At 43.6% G+C, this 18,595-nt stretch overlaps 2 protein-coding genes across 2 annotated transcripts; one reads left to right on the forward strand and one right to left on the reverse strand.

Annotated features, from left to right (window-relative positions):
• Window positions 1-282: 282 nt before the first annotated feature.
• On the forward strand, window positions 283-7,522 carry LOC144517238 (uncharacterized). Its single transcript, XM_078249229.1, has 5 exons — window positions 283-1,242; window positions 1,472-1,639; window positions 1,782-1,960; window positions 2,176-2,419; window positions 4,365-7,522. Exons 1-5 carry the CDS (start codon window positions 604-606, stop codon window positions 4,827-4,829), a joined length of 1,695 nt encoding a protein of 564 aa, XP_078105355.1. The 5' UTR covers window positions 283-603; the 3' UTR covers window positions 4,830-7,522.
• A 1,513-nt stretch (window positions 7,523-9,035) lies between these two features.
• On the reverse strand, window positions 9,036-18,168 carry pdhb (pyruvate dehydrogenase E1 subunit beta). Its single transcript, XM_078249231.1, has 11 exons — window positions 18,059-18,168; window positions 17,912-17,971; window positions 16,461-16,568; window positions 15,796-15,858; window positions 15,679-15,714; window positions 13,128-13,318; window positions 12,754-12,848; window positions 12,113-12,223; window positions 11,164-11,255; window positions 10,934-11,075; window positions 9,036-9,870 (listed from the first exon to the last, which is right to left on the reverse strand). Exons 1-11 carry the CDS (start codon window positions 18,095-18,097, stop codon window positions 9,725-9,727), a joined length of 1,083 nt encoding a protein of 360 aa, XP_078105357.1. The 5' UTR covers window positions 18,098-18,168; the 3' UTR covers window positions 9,036-9,724.
• Between the last annotated feature and the right edge of the window lie 427 nt (window positions 18,169-18,595).

The following is an 18,595-nucleotide window of genomic DNA, read 5'->3' on the forward strand; positions in this document are numbered from 1 at the left end:
AATAGTAATATAGTAGTAGGAATTTATTTTCTGTGCTAATGTAAAACCTATAATAATTAAACCGACTTAATAATTAAGTGTTCAGATTTAATAAATGTGAATAAAATAATAAATATGACTTAATTGTTACAGCAGTTTTTATACTAGTAAAATAACATAGTGTGTAATATTTGTGCTTCTGTCTGTCTGTCTGTCTGTAGAGACATGTAGTATCTACCTCCCAACACGTGGGGACGCCAGCAGCCTGTCGGTTAACAGAAACGGAAACTATTTTGTTTATCAGCGGCTACATCCTGTTGGTCACAGCTCTCCTCTTCTTTCAATCTGCTCTGGAACTGTTCATACTACAAAACGGACAATATTTTGTCCCCGCCACTTTGTAATATTCAAAAAACTTGGTTGCACACGTCGCTTAAAGCGGTCAGCAGAGTTTAACTTTGAAACATCTGCCTGGAAATCCTATTTTGTTTTTTTCTGGAGGGTTCAGTGTTAGCTTGTAAGTAACCGTTAGCCTGCTGCTCTGAGAGCAGTGATGCTCGCTGACAGAGTTTATCTTTCTGCGTATTTCGACTTTTGACTCAAACCCGAGAGCCTTCGTACATTATGGCGAGTGAAAACGCCGAGACAAACGCGGGGAACGATAATGAAACTGGTCCCCCATCCGAACCAAACGAGCACGACTATGCCCACACTGCGGCCAGTAACTTAACTTCGACGGAGGCGTCTTCCTCCTCGGTTACACCGGCGGCTGACGATGGAGTCCCCGTGCAGGAAAGCTTTACGACAGCGGCTGAACCCGAGCATCGCTCGCCAGGGCAGCCCACCCTGCCAGTGGAGCTTCCCGAACAGGCCGTGGGTGCCGAAGTGGACTGCGCCGGTGGAAATGATGTGGAGGTGTCTTCTCCACCGAAGACCGAAGAGGATCCCCAAGAAGTAGATACCACTAAACTTGCTGTTGCCATGTGTCCCGCAATGGGATGTGGCCGCCGGCGTCCTAAGCGGCCGGAGGACAAGAACTGCGCCACCTGTAAGTTTGAGTTCGAGCGGCAGGGCCGCAGGTTCAACCGGAGGGCAGTGTACACCTTCAGCAACCCGGAGACTGTGCAGTGGGTCTTCCCAGACGCCACAGTGAACGAGAAGTCCTTCCTTTGCGAGACCTGTGCGCAGGTCATCAGGAACAAATGCAAACGCAAACAGAGCGGGAAGAGGACTCTGTGGCTGAAACCGCCTCAGACAAAACGGGTATGTGTGTGTAACTGATACAACAGCGATATACTGAACAGTGGTATCACAATCCAGGCGATTCTGCCATATAGGCCTCAGATTGTCTCTACTGTATTTATAATATACAGAGGGCTATCAGTCTGCACACAAACCATTGATATGGTCATGTTTCATACACTTGGGATGCATTAAGACGTTTTAATGTTTGATGTTTTGCTGTTTGTGTCCTTGGTGTGGGTGACTGCAGTCAGTGGTGAAAGACAAGAATAAGAAAGGTCGCAGGATGGGGAAGAAGAGTAAAGCGGCGCTGCTGGTGAGCAAGTCCTGCTACAAGTCTGCTTTCAAAATGCTCTGGTCTGCCAAAGGCGCCCGGAAGCCCATGATGGAGTTCTGGAGCAAACAGCTGAAAGAGGAGGTGAGGACAGAAGCTCCTCCTGGTTGATAAACCTGTTAATCAGGATAAATATACCCAGCTTTAAGTCTTCATAAGGCACATAGCACTTGTTTCTTCGTTGTTATGTAATCGTGGCATGATGTGTGTCCTGGTGACGGTACAGATGAAGGCGCTGACGAGGCAGACAGACAGTCCCTTTCATCAGAAGGTGTCGAACAGAAAGCCCCTGTCTTCCTTCCCCTGGCGGCGCTGTCTGAACTGGGCCCAGGACAAAGCTCCACTCGTCACCACCTGCCTCACCGCGCTGTTCCCCGACATCACCGCTCTCTCGAAGAGCAGCAAGTAAGTCTCACAGTCCACAAAACTTTAACATGGGCCATTGGCCTAGTAAAACAGTTGAGGAATCCTGCTAATGCAGAAGGTTAATTTCAATTAATTTTTTAGATAATTTTTTTTAAATGATCTACTTAGACCTCATCATGGGGTCCTTGGATCAAAATCTGGCCAGGTGTGCGTCAACGATCTGATGAGCATCTGTTCTGTTTTTTTCTGTGCAGCCAGATGTCAGAGGACCAGGCCCAGACGCTGCTGGAGCGCCGGGCTGTGTTGGCGCTCTCCATCCCGCTCTTCACCAGGAACATCTGGAAGAACAACTTCCTGCAGGCCGCTCTGGGGGCAGAGCTGCGCTTGCAGGGCTGCTCTGGCACTGCTCTTGACGCCCTCAACACCATGGGACTGTGTCAGAACAAAGACACAGTCAGGTTACTGCTGCACAGGCTCCGAAACGGCAAGAAGAAGACAGTGAGTATCATGATCGGTGGTGCTGGTGGTGCAGGGCTCACGACTAACTTACGTTACACATACATTGGCGGCAGCTAGACATTTGTATGTGTTTGCACAATGCAAATGTCACAATGAATCAATCCAAAAAACAGGATCAGGAGAAGAAGGAATGTTAACCCATGTTAAACCAATTACAGGTTTACAAGTATCTCATTAACAATAGGGAGACAAAACGACAGCAAATAAAGATGAAATGAACATCTAAAGTAAAGGAAGTATACAGTTGTACTCATCGAACGGCTTGTTGGATTTAGGAGTCCTTTTTGTGTTGAAGTCAGTGAACATTGAGACTTGATTGAAGGTTTTAGACATTCAGGTGTGCCAGTCACCCTTGTTTTTGCGGTGTGCCCCGCACTGTCGCCGCTAGTCGACCCCATTGGCTTTTTTCTCTCTCAGTTGATTAAATCGGCGTCGGCGAGAAGAATCACTCTGACTGGCTGAAAAGAAAACGATAATGTCCAATACCGTACAACTTATTATAAAGACTAGACCTCTCTCCCTCAGCACAGTGGTTGGTGCTAGCCTGAGAACTGAGCACTAGGTCTGGTACGATTCATCGACGTAATCGATTACGTAAATGCGTCGACACAAATAATTTGCGTAGAAATCTAAAAATAACATGGCTGCCTCCAGCAACACGGCAAGTATGGATTCCTCACGAGTTCAACAACACGTTGAGAAAAAGGCTTGCACAGTGAGGGAGTATTTTACTCTTAATGCCAACAACAACAACAACAACGTGGTAGTCTGTAGACTTTGTAAAATGCATCCCTGAGTCAGGATAACAGCAGCAAAATACATTAAGTTCTGCTCACCTTTTTGTCCCTTTCCCTCCCAAGTAGAGTTTAGATTCTCTGCCCGAGCCCGAACTTGACCCACGGGCCGGGCTCAGACACAACTAACAATACAGCAATTAAAAAAATAATGAAACCAAGAACCAGGTGTGGACGAGGCCTGTGGCACACGAGCCATTCCCTGGACCTTAGCCTGCTCTGACTATGTACAAGCAGGCTAACATCAGTTTGTCTCAGTGCATTTTTTAATTCAAACCTACAGCTACATGTTTTGACTTTGACAGGGTTGCCCAGTGTCAACTAAACATTTCAACATAAAGGTGCAAACCTTATATAAATGGAGAATCCGTTTATTACAAGAAAAGAGAATTGAAGTGACTCTAAGCATATCAGAAGCAGGGAGATGTGTAAACCTAGATAAAAAGTTATTACAGAAAAAGATGGATATTTAATTTAAACATTCTGACTGCAAATGGTGCCCAGCAGATGTACAAAAGATTTACATCTGTATACAGCTAACTAGCCAGCTGGCCAGCCTGCCCACTAAATTAGTAAAATTAAAAAACTTATTGTTTAATTCACACAGTGTAGGAATACACCTTACTATCACCAGATAGCCCCCACCCCCACCCACCCACTTCCCCACCGCAGGGAGAGTTCTCTGCCGAGAGAACGGATGACAGCCCGGGAGATGGACAGTCTGGTTAGCCATCTCCCGGTGTCCGCTTTCGTCACAGCGGTTTTACTTTATGAATGCCAAATAGGTTACTGCCGCCTGCCGGAGTGGAGAGTTGTTTCTTCACACGCAGGCGCAGAACGTGCGTGTCGACTGAACTCTTAGTGTTGTGTTCAAGTGCTTTTTGGCTAAGACACAGTCGGCATTCATCGACACTAGTTCTTTCCGTCTGCCTAGTGTTTCAGCACCTTGAGGCTAGTGGTTCCCAAACCAAGGCGCTTAACCTTCAAAGGGTCACAAGACCTCTAAGAGAGGATTGTTATTGGTTTTTTTTCTCGTGAAGTACCAGAGTTTTTCACTCTTTGGGAGATTATCAAATTCTGAGATGAGAACATCATGCTTGTTTCTTAACTTTGTGCTCTTTTCCTGTCAGTTAACACAGAATGGACGGCAGATGAAAGGAGAACAGATGTCTGACGTGGAGGAAGAGGATATTGAAGAGGAGGAAGAAGATGAAGAGGAGGAGGAGGAGGAGGACGACGACGACGATGACGAAGAAGAGGAGGAGGAGGAGGATGAGGATCAGGAAGAAGGCGAGGAAATGGAGATGGCGGTAGAGGAGGAAGAAATGGATGCGGTAGAGGTAGAAGTGCAACAGGAAGAGGAGGAAAAGGCAGAGATGGAGAAGAAGAGGAGGAAGAAGAAGGCGAAGAAGCAGAGGAAGGAGGAGAAGAGGAAGGAGAGAGGGAAGCGGAAGGAGAGGGAGGAGGTGGATGATGAAGAGGAGGATGATGATGAGGAAGGGTCGGAGCAGAAGAAGAGGCGGGTCGTGGTGGTGAGGCTCGGCCTGCTGAAAGGACACTCAGAAGTCGGACGATCTGACCTATCGGCTCCCTAAGACTTTGTAGGCCTCGCCCAAGAACAGGCTCACCTCCAATCAGAGAGCAGGACAGAGGTCCCGCCCTCATCTCTGGGGGGGGTATTAAAAGGGATTCTGGGAATTGTAGGACATCAGTAACTGGAGGGAAACCAATGAGGGCTTTATTTTAAATTCTTATTTTGATGTTGAAAATCAGTTTGAGCCAGAAATGAGTTAATTTGAGCCCAGAAACGCCTCACAACACAGAACTGCTCCCCTGAAAGTGAGACTAATAACACGCCCGCAGCTGATTGATCACATGATTATCTGCATTGGTTTTTACCCCTGGGACACGTTCAGCCACGAGAAAACGTCGCAATTTTTTTTTTTATTTGAACCGAAACGGTGGTTGTTGTGTGCGAAAAGCCGCCGCTGATTGGATAACATCTCTGACACACCCACCAAACGGGAGAAAACACACCTTAAAGCTCGCTGCACACGGTTTCACGCGGTTCTGAGGAAACGCGGTGCATACTGTTTTGAGATTGAACGTGCCCCCCCGATGGTGGTGCGTCTCAGGTTAGCTGGATCTCAAAATCAACCACCCTGCTACCTAGCTGCTACCATCACCTTCCTGATGATGGTAGCAGCTTCCAGAATTCATTTTTGGGTAACATTTTGTTTTCCTGAAGTCCAGTGTTTTTTCTAGTAATTTACTAGAAAGGAACTGAGATGAAATGTCTTAAATCTTAGGAAGGTTTCTGGACAGAACTATGCAATTTGGTACTAATTGTAGGGACGTATGATGGAGTACTAGGTCCACTTGGGGATAAAAGACTCTGGACATCCGTCGTAAATGATGTTGTAAAAAGGCACGCTACAATTTTTTTTTCGTAATTTCAGAAGAAAGACTCGTGAGAACAAATCCACATTTTAACCTGAATATGATAAAGTTGCATTTATTAAAGGAAAAAAAAAAATCATTTTCAGATTCTAAGATTTTAGCAGATTTGGAACTGTTAACTCCACACTATACAGTTAAACTACTAGCAAGAGGCTAACTTTCATCTTGAAAACTGGATATTGACAATGTGTACTCTCAAAATATTTCCATATAGTTAGTACCAAATTGCCTGTGCCCCTTCTGACGGGAAAAAAAACACAACTCCACTTTAGGGAGTAGTACATGTAGAAAGTACGATGGGAAGAAAACGCCAAATCTTTGGCTTCAGAGAGGCTGAGCAACCCCAAACATGCCTTGAAAAAAAGCCATCAGCCACCACTAAATCTGTGTAAATGTTTAAATATCTGACAGTTAGATTACAGATAAGTGACCAGCAGCAGGAGTCAGTTCTGCTCTGTCTATCCAGATGATGGAAGTTATCAGGAGGTTAAAAGCTAAAAAAATGTGGATCCTGATTAGGGTTAAAATGTCTTAATTAAAAGTCGCTGCAGCTCTTTCAGTTTAAAGTTCCTTGGCAGGACTCCGACACAAATGGCGTTTTTCCACTACATGGCACCTGCTCAACTCGGCTCGACTCTGCCTTTTTCCATTGCAGATTTAGTACCGCCTCATGCGTGAGGCGAGCGTGGCTTGGTCGTCATAGCGACGCCGCAGGAAACTGCCGTGACCTAACGCGACAAACACACAGAACGTCGAAGGTGTGTTGTTTTTGACTCTCGGCATGTGGCTGTTGCCACAGCCAGAAAAACACACCACTGGCTAAACTATTTAAAAATGGCGGGTTTGTTCAGGACACCCCCGTCTGTCGCTAGCAATGATGACGCAGTGATTAGTGACGATTCTCTCCGACCAATCAGTAGTCTGCAGGTCTTCACGTCACCTTTTGGTATCGCCTCAGCTCGCTTGGAACCTCGACGGAGGTGGTACAAAAAAAAGTACCTGTTGGCAGGTACCAGTACCAAAAAAAGTACCTGTTGGCAGGTACCAGTACAAAAAAAAAGTACCTGTTGGCAGGTACCAGTACCAAAAAAAAGTACCTGTTGGCAGGTACCAGGGACTTTTTTTCATAATGGAAAACCAAAAAAGTCGAGTCGAGCAGGTACCATGTAGTGGAAAAAGGCCAAAAGTAAAGTTCGTAAACTCACAGGAACAGAAAGTGGTTTGACTTTCGTCCTGGACACTGGCTGTTCTAAACTGTTTAGGCTTCTCCTGTTTATAGACTGAAGCTGCGTGTGTTTAACGGTTTTTGAGAGCCGAGTGGATGCACACACAAAAAAAAATGTGTCAAAATGTGTCTTCTGGCGTTCTGTGTGTGTGTGGCGCGTTACGTCACGGCAGTTTACTGCGGCGACGCTATGACGACCAGCCAAGCTCGCCTCACGCACGAGGCGGTACTAAATCTGAAATGGAAAAATGGAGGACGGGGCACCGCGGTCGAGCCGAGTAGAGCTGGTACTAGCAGTGGAAAAACGCCATTAGTAATAAGTCCACCATTTTTAGAAACGCGGCTGAACTTTTCTCTCCTAATTAGAAAGTGATGAAATGAAGTTTTTTGAACCAGGAGACGATGTAATATAGTTTCATTCGTAACGAGGGTTTGTTCTTTTGAGTTTCTCAAAGCTTCTTCAGAATAGTTTATTTTTGATGTGTTTAGGTCGAGGACTGTAACAGATGTGTTTTCTGCCTGTTGGTCTCAGATCTGATGTTCTGCCAGGCTGATGCAGAACGTCCTGTAAAAGTTTGCCAATAAAAATGTTTAAGGCTTCAACGGTCTTGTTTCTCTGTCAGTGACTCTCTTGTTGCTGCTCCTGTCAGTTGTTGCAGATTTGGGGCTTTCAGAATGAATCCTGACTTTTCTTTCACTTTATAACAAGTTATTTTGTTTGGTTTTCCTTATGGGTAAATAATGATTTAGATTGCTCATTTTTAAATGTTCTGATTAAGCTGTGATGTTGCTTGATTTTCTATAGAAAGAGCAGTGGTGAAATGACCCAAGTACAGTTACTCAACTGTACTTAAAGGTGCAGTAGGTAAGACTTATAAAACTAACTTTCTGTCATATTTGCTGAAACTGACCCTATGTTCGAGTAGAACTACATGAAACGGTTAATTTAAAAAAGAAAATCTGGCTCCTCTGGCACCAGCTACAGCCTGTAGTGCGATTTGTAAAAATCCACCGCTCCCTGTTCAGATGCACCAATCAGGGCCAGGGGGGTGTCTAACTGCATGTCAATCACTGCTCATGCACAGCATTCATTCTCCCTTGTGGGGCGAGGGGCTTAAGAGACCATTTTGGGCTTTAGCGGAAAGGCGGGGAGGGACTGAGAAGTCACTGTTCAAATTTTCTTGCTAAGTCCTAGATTTTCACAATCCTACCTACAGCACCTTTAAACACAATGTTGAGGTACTTGTACTTTACTTGATTATTTCCATGTTATGCTACTTTATAGCCTCGTGAGACCGTCCTGATTTCACGAGCTCCAGTTTTCCACTCGCAGATCAGTCTAGCATCTTGAGACAGAGAAAATTTGGAGCCGTTCGCCAAACGACCGACCAATCAGCGTTGGTTTTGAGGCGGGTTTAGGTGTGACGCAACGAGAAGCGACTGTTCAGTCTAAACAACGTGTCGGCTTCCACGGATGAGATGAGCGTAGCTATCGCGCAAGTTTTATCCGAATTAGAAAGTATTCCTTCATTGAAAGAAGAGCAAAAAACGGCACTGGAGGCTTTTCTCGGAGGAAAAAATGTTTTTGCTCTTCTCCACAAGATGTAATACGTCTCCATAACAGCAGGCGGCGCTAATCTGTATTTTGTCGCCCAAAAAAAATCAAAACCGGGCATAATGGCGGCTTCGTTCGGAATACGATCTCATATTTTACGAAGATAGTTCACCGAAATGCATTTCTGAAAACATTTTAAGCGATAAATAGGCCGTGCAGTTGCTGAATCTGTCTTCATTTCAGATCGACAAAAGTCAGTTTAAAAGATTTTTGCCAGATTTTGAGAGGCGTTCGTCAGGCTCATCCCGCTCGTCATTTCCGGGTTAGCACTCCACCAATCAGATTGGTCATCGAGTACGACCGCCTTCCGACCCAGCAAGTCAGGTCGGCCAAAATGAAGGCCGACGGCTCCTCCGGCTGACGACGGCACAGAACGCGTCGAACAGACTCAAATCACTGACCTCGCCAGACTGTCCGACAGCCGAAAATCGGGTTGGTGTGTTAGGGCCATTAGAGAAAGGAACATATATACATTGTGGTGTGAAAGAATGAAGCAGCATGAGGGACTCAAAAAGGTTTTTATTTCTGTAACAGAGTCATTTACAGCAGCAAAAACATCCACAGAGCTGCTGCAGCTACAATAAATATTCCTGACCACAATCCACCTCCAGCACTTAGGCTCGCTCATTCTACTTCACTGCTGCTTTTTCAGAGACAAACCAGTCTGTGTAAGTGGGAGGAATTACATTTAATAGACTGAGTATATGTTTTGGTGGTTAGAAATGTGGGAGTTTAACAACAACAAAACTACTGAGAGTAAAAATGAAGTTGTAATCAGTCTGCGAGTCTAAATTTGAGAGCACGCAGGAGCAAACTCAGCAGATTTGTTGTTACCGAACTTCCTCAGAAACACAAAAAAAGCCTACAGGAAATAGCAACTTTTATTTTGAAGGGAAGAAAATGGAGAGAGCATTCAGAGCCACACGCAGATTTCGGTCAATTTTGTAACACAGACTTACAGAATCGACAACTTGACCGAACCGTGTGTGTCCACTGCTCTTGGTGCAGATAAACAGCTGTGCGTTTCATTGGCCACCATCTGGCAAAAAAAACATTACAATCTGGAGCATTTTTAAAAAGGAACTGTTTGGCTGTATTTACACATGGTTCAAAGGTTTTGTTTCTGTGTGAACAAGACAAAGAAGGATTCAGGTGGGTTTGCCTTGTGTGTGTGTGTGTGTGTGTGTGGTTCAGACATTGAGGGTCTTTTTAACAGAGAAGATGATGTCTTTGATCTGCGGCAGGCTGTTGTCCTCCAGGATTTTGGCGTACGGCATGGGGATGTCGACGCCCGTCACCCTGGTGGCCGGAGCATCCAGGTAGTTGAAGGCAGGACCTGAAAACACACATAGGAGGTTGAAGATTTTAGTTTAGCTGATGCCCTCAATTCTCTAAATGGTGAGAAAGGTGAGAATTTCCCCTCCCAGCTCATGGAGCTGTTCCTTCCCTTCGCTCCCAGCTACTCCGCTCAATAGCGCTCCACGCTCAACTCAGATTTCAACCCGCTTTACTCAAATCGCTCACCTCACGCTCCAGAAAAAGCTGCGTTGTATTTATCAGATGACCAGCGCCCACCCTCCCTTCATGCGATCATGATCAGTCGAACGCCGTGTAACCAGTAACCCGTAACATATCTCAAGCACGGCGTTCGTCGTTCAACTGATAGTGACTGTTTTCCCAAGATGGCGCCTGCCTGTATACATGAACGGTATTGTCTTTATAAACTAACTTTTTCATAAACTGTCTGTACACTTACAAAGTTCTCAATGCTTCGGTTTCCATGTAGGGACCCTCATTATGCTACCGTGGAAGTGTGGTGCTATTTTGAGCCTTGTTAGTGGTGTAGAAATAGCGATTTCTTTTCTTTTTCCCCGACGACTAGCTTTATAAGCTAATTAGCGGTTTGCGATAAAAGTGGTCACATTCAATTAGCATGAAAACATATCCCAGAAAACGGTTGACTCGGTACACGTTATTAACCCCTAGGTTCATTTTGCGTCGGATTTCTCCTTTAACCGTGGTGATATGTCGTTTTTTCACCGCGGTAAGAAAAAAGCCCTACTCAGAGATTCCTGACTTTATAATAATTACTTTATTTATATAGCACTTTTCATACAGCAAAGTCAGAAACCACAAAACAAACAAAACCACGCAAATTAAAACAAGTGCAGACACTTGTGTGATTAAACCAAGCCATCAAATTAGCAACAAACAGGAAGCAAATATCAAAAACAGGTATGCTAAGAACAATGTCCACGGAGCATGTCATGTCTGGATAACGCCGTAAGGAACAGTAAGTCACCTACTGAACGTACTAACAAATGAGCACTACAGACAAATAGCAATGGGACACGCTCCCAGGTCTGAAAAGGGCTTTAAAGCAGCGCGTCAGCTGTTACCTTCCATGATCCTGGCGCAGATCTCCGCTCCGACCCCAAACTGAGGCCAGCCGCCCTCCACTGTCACCAGGTGGTTGGTCTTCATCACGCTGGTCTCAATACACTCCACATCCAAAGGACGGATGGTGCGCAGGTTGATCACCTGACACAAAAGGCAGACAGGAAGTAGTTAACAGGCCGCAGAGCACAGGTCATCTGTGTCAAACAAACAGGTGTGTTCCTTCCTCTACCTCGCACTCGATTCCCTCCTTGGCGAGGACCACGGCAGCGTCCAGGCAGTGACTGACGTACCGAGAGTGACTGACCAAAGAGACATGAGTCCCTGAAACACAGAAAGGAGAAGAAGAGAGGTTCAGGTCACAAGTTAGCAATTAGCAACCCGTTTTTAATCACCACATAAATGGGAACAAAACTCATTTTCTATTTTTTTTTTTATGCAAACCATCAAAATCACATTTTCTTTCTTTAAAACACTATTACAGATTGTTGCACCCATCTATTCACCCTCTGTAGTGATTTCTGCAAATTCAAAGAATAGTTAAACATTTTGTTTGCTTTTTCCCAAAGTGTAAGGCCCCGTTTACACAAATACGCTCACGGGTGAAAACCACAAAATATTTTATCAAATGTGCCTTTCGTTTAGACGGCGACGGCATTTTTGGGGCTTAAAAACGCAAAAAAAGTGAAACCACCCTCCAGAGTGGAAATCTTAAAAACGCTAAAAAGGTTAAAAAATATGCACTATGCACTGTGCAAGTGTGTGTGTGTGTGTGTGTGTGTGTGTGTGTATTGTTTGGAGCTATAACTCCACCTCCTCGTCTGTCCAGACAAAAATTGTCAGCTTTTGTTGTTCGCGTCACACTACTAGGGAGAGGAGAGGGAGAGAGGAGGAGGAGGAGGAGGAGAGGGAGACGAAGGAAGGTTCTACGCAGGCGCGCGGACTTGGTGGATCGCATTTCACTCACTTTTGAGTCACCATATGCACGCAGATTCCCCCCCCTCCCATAACGCTCGTCTAAAAAGTGAGAACGCAACGCCACTTTTGCGTTTTCTCTTCAGAACGTTTCCGTCTAAACATAGCCCAAGACAACACCAGCTTATGATACTGATCTACATACTGGAACTATCTGCTGTTGGGTGCAGTGGCTGGTTGCCAGGTTTGGTACAACCAAGTTTCACCTTGTCTCTCCACCTTGGCCTTGCCGATGGGAATGGTGAAGTCTTTGGACTGTGACTCCTCTGACATCTCGAAGGGAACACCGTACATCAGCTCGTTCTCCAGGAACACCACTGCCACACACACACACACAGTTTACAAAAATCTAAGTGTAAAATACATTCAAGATTGCTCAAACCTCTGGAGGTGTGTCTAGTCAGATGTTGAAAAGGTGTAAACCCATCCCTCTCTCCAAGAAGCATTCTTAAAGCTATCATGTGTAACGGAATCAGTAAGTTCATATCAAATAAAGAGAATAGAATAAAAATAGAAAGTATAAAACATTTAGCCTCAAAATTACAATGTTACATTATTATTACAACATTTATGGATAGTTTTTCGCTGCCAAATGCTTTAGTTCAGTCGCATTATTGCAATGTGAAACCAAAACTGACTGGGTGTGTATACAATGCAACAAAAACATGAACGTTGGTTCGGACCTTGTTCCTGACTTTCTAGAGGTGTCCAGATATTAAAATCCACTTGAGGTGAAAGAACCTGCTCCACATGTGGACCACAGCAGTGAGCTTTACATGCAGCAGCGACAACTTCGTGGAACTCTTTGTGGTGTTGAACTTTGACCTGCTGTAGTGCGGTGTCTCACCAGGGTTGTCGTCTCTGATGGCTGACTTCAGGAGACCTTTGGCATCTTCTGCGTTCCAGGGACTCACAACCTTCAGGCCTGGACAGTGAGCGTACCTGCAGACAGACACAGCAACTGTTACTGCCAGACCAACATCACATACTGTTACTTCACCTACTACTACTACTACCACCACCACCACTACCACCATCATTAAAGGATATCTCTTTTTTTAACTTTAATTGTCTTTTCTTTTTACTCACATCTCAGTTGTTACCTTGGTGATTACAATGTATTATTACTGATAAAGTAATGGACAAAACTACAAAAATAAGCTCCAAGTTGTAAAAAGTGAGAGTAATAACAGTAACAGTATCAGGTGTCAGTGAACGCACCACGCAGCGAAGCACTGCGAGTGCTGTGCGGCGACGCCTGCGGATGCTCCGTTGGGTCCCCTGAAGACGATGGGCACCGACTGAAAACCAGCTGACATGTAGTAGGTCTTTGCCGCGGAGTTGATGATCTGGTCAATGGCTTGCATGGAGAAGTTAAAGGTCATGAACTCACAGATGGGTCTCAGGCCAGCCTGGGGGGGGGGGGGTTTGGGACAAAGGTAACATTAGTGAGAGCTGCTGGGGGAAAAACAAGTAATGTTGACAAAATTACGTGGACACAATGTCCACAGCAGAGACGTCATTTTAAATCCAAAGAGTTTCTGAGGAGTAATCAGGTGTGTTGTCACGGCTGGCCTTCATTAGTATTAAAAGGTGCAGTAAGACTGTTGATGTTTGAACTCAACTGCCAAATAAATACAACCTACAACCTTCAGAAGCTCCGGGCCCCAGATTCACAGACAGATAACTACTGGCCGGCCGGCAAATTCACATGCTGCCTCCCCCCTCCCCCCCTACCATCCACTGTCACCACTTGTTGCTGATTGGCTGGAATAGTGTTTTGTGGCTCGTGCATTCCTTTCTGATTGTTTTCCATTTACACAGCCAGGGCTGTGTAAACTGTAAACACCAGATTTATTTTCAGGGCACGCAGAAAATAGAGAGCTAGGTGACCGTGAGAAGATATTCACTGAATTTGACAAAAAGTGTATTGCATAACATCACTTACTATACCTTTAAAGCTGTGGACGCTCTTTGTAGACTACAGCTCCGCTTTCAATACGGTCATCCCCCACAAACTCACCCATAAACTGTCTACACTTGGACTGCACCCCACCCTCTGTGACCGGCGGCACTACTGCTATGGACCGCAAACGCCTGCAGAGAGTGGTGAAGACTGCAGGGAAGATCAGCAGGACTCCACTGCCCTCTCTGCAGAGCATCTACCATCGCAGAGTCCACAGGAGAGCCAACTCCAGCCTCAAAGACCCCACCCATCCCCAGCACGGACTGTTCACACTTCTTCCCTCAGGCCGGAGGTACAGAAGTGTTAAATGCAGGACCTCCAGACTAAAGAACTCTTTCTTTCATGCTGCCATCAGACTCCTAAACAGCAGATAGGAGTTTATACTCCTGTACTCAACTGTTTACATTTCTCCAGTTTGCACATTCTTAACTTGCATTATTTACATTTGCACTGTTTACTATTATTATTGCTTTATTTTTCACATGCTGCCTTTAAAACCATTTTGTATATTTGTAGTAGTGCTGTCAGTTAAACGCGTTAACGCTGTTAACGCAAACCCATTTTAACGCCGTCAATTTTTATTTTTTTTTATTTTTTTTTTAATCGCAAGATTAACGTTCTTTTTGGCCTAGCAAACTTTGTAGTTTTTTTTCCCACATGCTGTTGCAACAACTAGTAACGTTAGAAAAACTACAACACCACACCGGATCTAGCTAGACCGTCCACCGGACCGAATAGCAATCGTATCATGTTGATAAGAGCATTAAACTGAGAAGAAAAACAAAAGATATCATGGGACATTTAAAATAGAGAAAAATGTGCGATTAATTGCGAGTTAACTATGACATTAATTATTTATTTTTTTATTAAATTGTTTTTATTAAAATTAAATATTTTAATCGTTTGACAGCACTAATTTGTAGTATATATTATAGATTTTACAATGTTCGGCATTCTGTGGACAGCAAAGGAAGAATTTCATTGTACAGGGAAACATGTTTCCTTACTGTGCATACGACAATAAAACTTTGAACTTAACGGGCCATAATAATCTTTCAGCATATTGTAATTCAAGTGGTCTAAGAGAAAACAAGACTTTTGCACCCCCCCCTTTGCTCTGTTTTCAGGCTTTAGTAAATCTAGCCGTCACAGGAGTCCTTGGCAGGTCCTTTCACAGAGAGAGAGAGAGAGAGAGAGAGAGAGAGAGAGAGAGAGAGAGAGAGAGAGAGAGAGAGAGAGAGAGATCCTATTGGCTGTTCTGACATGCATATCCCCCATGCGACAAAGAGGGGAAAGGGAGAGCAGCTGGAAGAGGTCTCACTCTACTTTAAATTGGCGGGTTTTTTTTACATTCTACCCACTGCAGCTCTGAACTAATTTTAATTTAGTATTTTTTCAAATTTTGTATTTGTTTTGCACGATAATGTTTGTATTTATTTCTTTCTGTAATATAAAAAATGATCTAGTGGAGGTCTTCACAGGTCCACTCCTAGCTCCTAGTAACTAACACCTGTCCCAAGACCTGAGTCAGACCAAGTCCAAATTATATCCAGGATGAGTCCGGATTTAGGTGACGTCAGGCACTGCCAAGAAGGCCATTCATTTTAGCTCTAAAGAAACCTACGGGTGACATCACGGAGACCACGCCCTTATTTTATACACACTATGGTAGGAGCGCACATTCAGTATGTTACCCAGGGACGTGTGTTTTTGCCATCGGGTCCAGGCCTTGTCATTTGAGTTCGTATAACTGGGTGGACCATGTTTCGATGCCTTTTACCGCTTTGTGGATGAAAAGAAACTCACCATGGCGGCTCCCACTGCGATGCCGGCAAAGCCCATCTACACCAGGGAGAGAGAGCTGATTCAGTTTAGAGTACAAAAGAGAACATTTGTAAAGGACGAAATGGTATTGAGTCTCACCTCTGTGATCGGAGTGTCGATGATGCGTTTGTCTCCATACTTCTTCCACAGACCCCTGCTCACCTACACACACACGCACAATGATATTAATGATGATGGACATAACTACGGTAATAACACCCCAGTTAAACAAACCGTAGTTTTCCTTTAAAGAGACTAAAATAAATGTGGCTGCACCAAGATAACAGGCTGAGCTGCTGAAATGTCCAATGTTAAAATGACCTACAGCTCATGTTAGCCTGATCTTTATTTCACCATTTTATATCTCCTGAATCTACTTCTCTGTAGCTTTTAGTATGTATTGTGTATATATTTGTCTCCATTTCTGTATTTATTGTTTATTCGTATTAATGTTTAATATGTTTGTTTGTGTGCACCAATCACCAAGGCAAATTCCACGTAGGCTAACTACTGTGGCAATAAACTCCTTTCTGATTCTTTTACTAAATTTGACTCACAGCCTCAGTGTGTAACTGTGATAGAAACAGGTTTCGAGAAGGAGGAAGTGCGACTGAAATGACAACAACAAGCAATATTACTCTAACTGTCCCACATCTGGTCCAATCACTGGCTAGTTAGCATCTCGCAAAAGACGATGTGCTGAAATACTTCAAAACTGCTCTTTATGAAACTTGTCCACGGTGTTCTACGGAGCGTCTACTCACCTTGTAGGCTCCGTCGTACTGGGCCACCTCCTCACCCAACAGGAACACCCGCTCATCCCTCTCCAGCTCCTCGTCCATCGCCTGGTTCAGGGCATCACGGACCATCATCTGGAAAAATAAATAAACAACAGCGTTGGCTGCAGTCAGTACAGACCCACTACTGTCACCCACAGGACAGAGTTTATTCTCATGTCTTTTACATGTCAAGCCATCCTGTTAGTGAAGTCTATACTCTGATGTTTTACAGTTGGGTACAATACATTTTTTTATATACAAATTTCATTCAAACTGTCTGGGAGGACTACAGAAGCACTCTGAATCAGAAATGCAACGAATGTCACAAATGTAGCTTCCTTTGTTAGAGTTTTTACAACTACTTCTTAACTTGTATGTTTTACTACTCCTGCAATACTTGTCTTTTTATATTTTTGTACATTTTATATACATATACATTTATATACGTATTCAGTATAAATAAATAATAGTTTAGAGTTAAGTAAGCCATAACGTTTTGTGGTTGTGGCAGGCTTATTCTGATTATTTTATTTGCATAATGATGATGCATCTCCCCCCCACATATATACACACACATACACATATATATATATATATATATATATATATATATATATATATATATATATATCTTTTTGTACATATAATTTATAATAATCTCCATTTTGCAAACCAAATGCACATCCGCACACTGTATGCACACCTAATTAAAGGGCATACTTTTAGCTCTTATAGTATATTAGTACTTGTGGTTTTGACATTTTGATTTGTGGTTTTAACTCTGATATTTGATCGATTCCCTAAAATTATTCTTTGTTCAGTGTTTTTCATTTGTGAACTGACACACAGGTATTTCCCTCTAAGGATAAAGAACATCCATCCATCCATATATCAAGTTGATAGCTAAATTGTTATATTTCTGGTGTTAATGTTCTCTGTTGCTTCAACCAACCAGTGACTATGAAAGCCCATTTTCGCTAATGATGAATAAAAGTTTGCAAGTCATTATAATGGGAATTTCTCAAAATAATGACATAGTATCTCAAGATAATGACTTATATTTCAAGAAAGCTCATTCTTTTGAGATACTAAGTCATTATTTTGAGAAAGTTTCTCATTATGACAGGACTGTTTGAGCGAAAATGGGTTTTCACAGTAAACAGTTTAATTTCTACATGTGTTTAATAGATGAAAATGAGGTTTGACAGGATGTGACATCTCGGTTCAGTGACTACAGCAGTAACCCTTAAACTTAACGTTATATTATACAGTCTATGGTTAAACCAGGAGACGTGAAACATAGTCCGACCATGTAACCACTGACAAGTACAACTGTCAGCTGTACTTTGTCATTCATTCTGTAGTTAAACAACATAAAAACCCAACAACAGCTGGAGTGTTAGCTAAAGCTAGCCTGCTACGCTGCTAACACTGACCTGCACAGCGGCCGGAGCACTCTTGTGAAATCCCCGCCGGCCCAGAGCCGACACGGCATTCTGTAGAAAAGACAAAGAGACGCCATTACGTACACTAATCAACCTACAAATGCAAAATTATTACATAAAAGATAATATTTGCAATACCTTTCCTGAGCGGAGAAAGCACCTCACGGACGCCGCCATGTTTAACCTGTCCTCTGCCGGAGAGAAGGCGTGAACTCTACGTAGGTCAGATGTTTCAACTAATCAGAGCTGCAGTTTACATGTAGGGCGGAAGCTGTCATACCAAAAAGCCAATCACAGCAGTTGAGCGGAGACGGAGGCGTGAGAAACGTCGAGAGTGGGAAAAGAAATCCAAGGACACTGTACTGCGTTGTCATTATGTAGGCTATGGAAGATCAATTCTGCCACGAGAAAAAATAGGATCTATAAATGTAAAGAATGAAAAAAATGACAAAATAAAAATACTGACTATACTAAATGGAATTTTTGTAATAGTTTTTTTTTTATTACAAGGCAACCCCAAATTCACGTAAACCTACATTAAGGCCCTGTCTAGACACATTGCATTGCTATAGTATCCATTTGCAAACAATAAATCTCGGAGCGAGAGGAACTATTTTAGTTTCCCCATAGACAAGAGGTCTAATTTCAAGGCCGAAACAAAAGATCATATAGGCC

The sequence above is a fragment of the Sander vitreus genome, chromosome 4 (assembly GCF_031162955.1).
Source record: "Sander vitreus isolate 19-12246 chromosome 4, sanVit1, whole genome shotgun sequence".
NCBI lineage: Eukaryota > Metazoa > Chordata > Actinopteri > Perciformes > Percidae > Sander > Sander vitreus.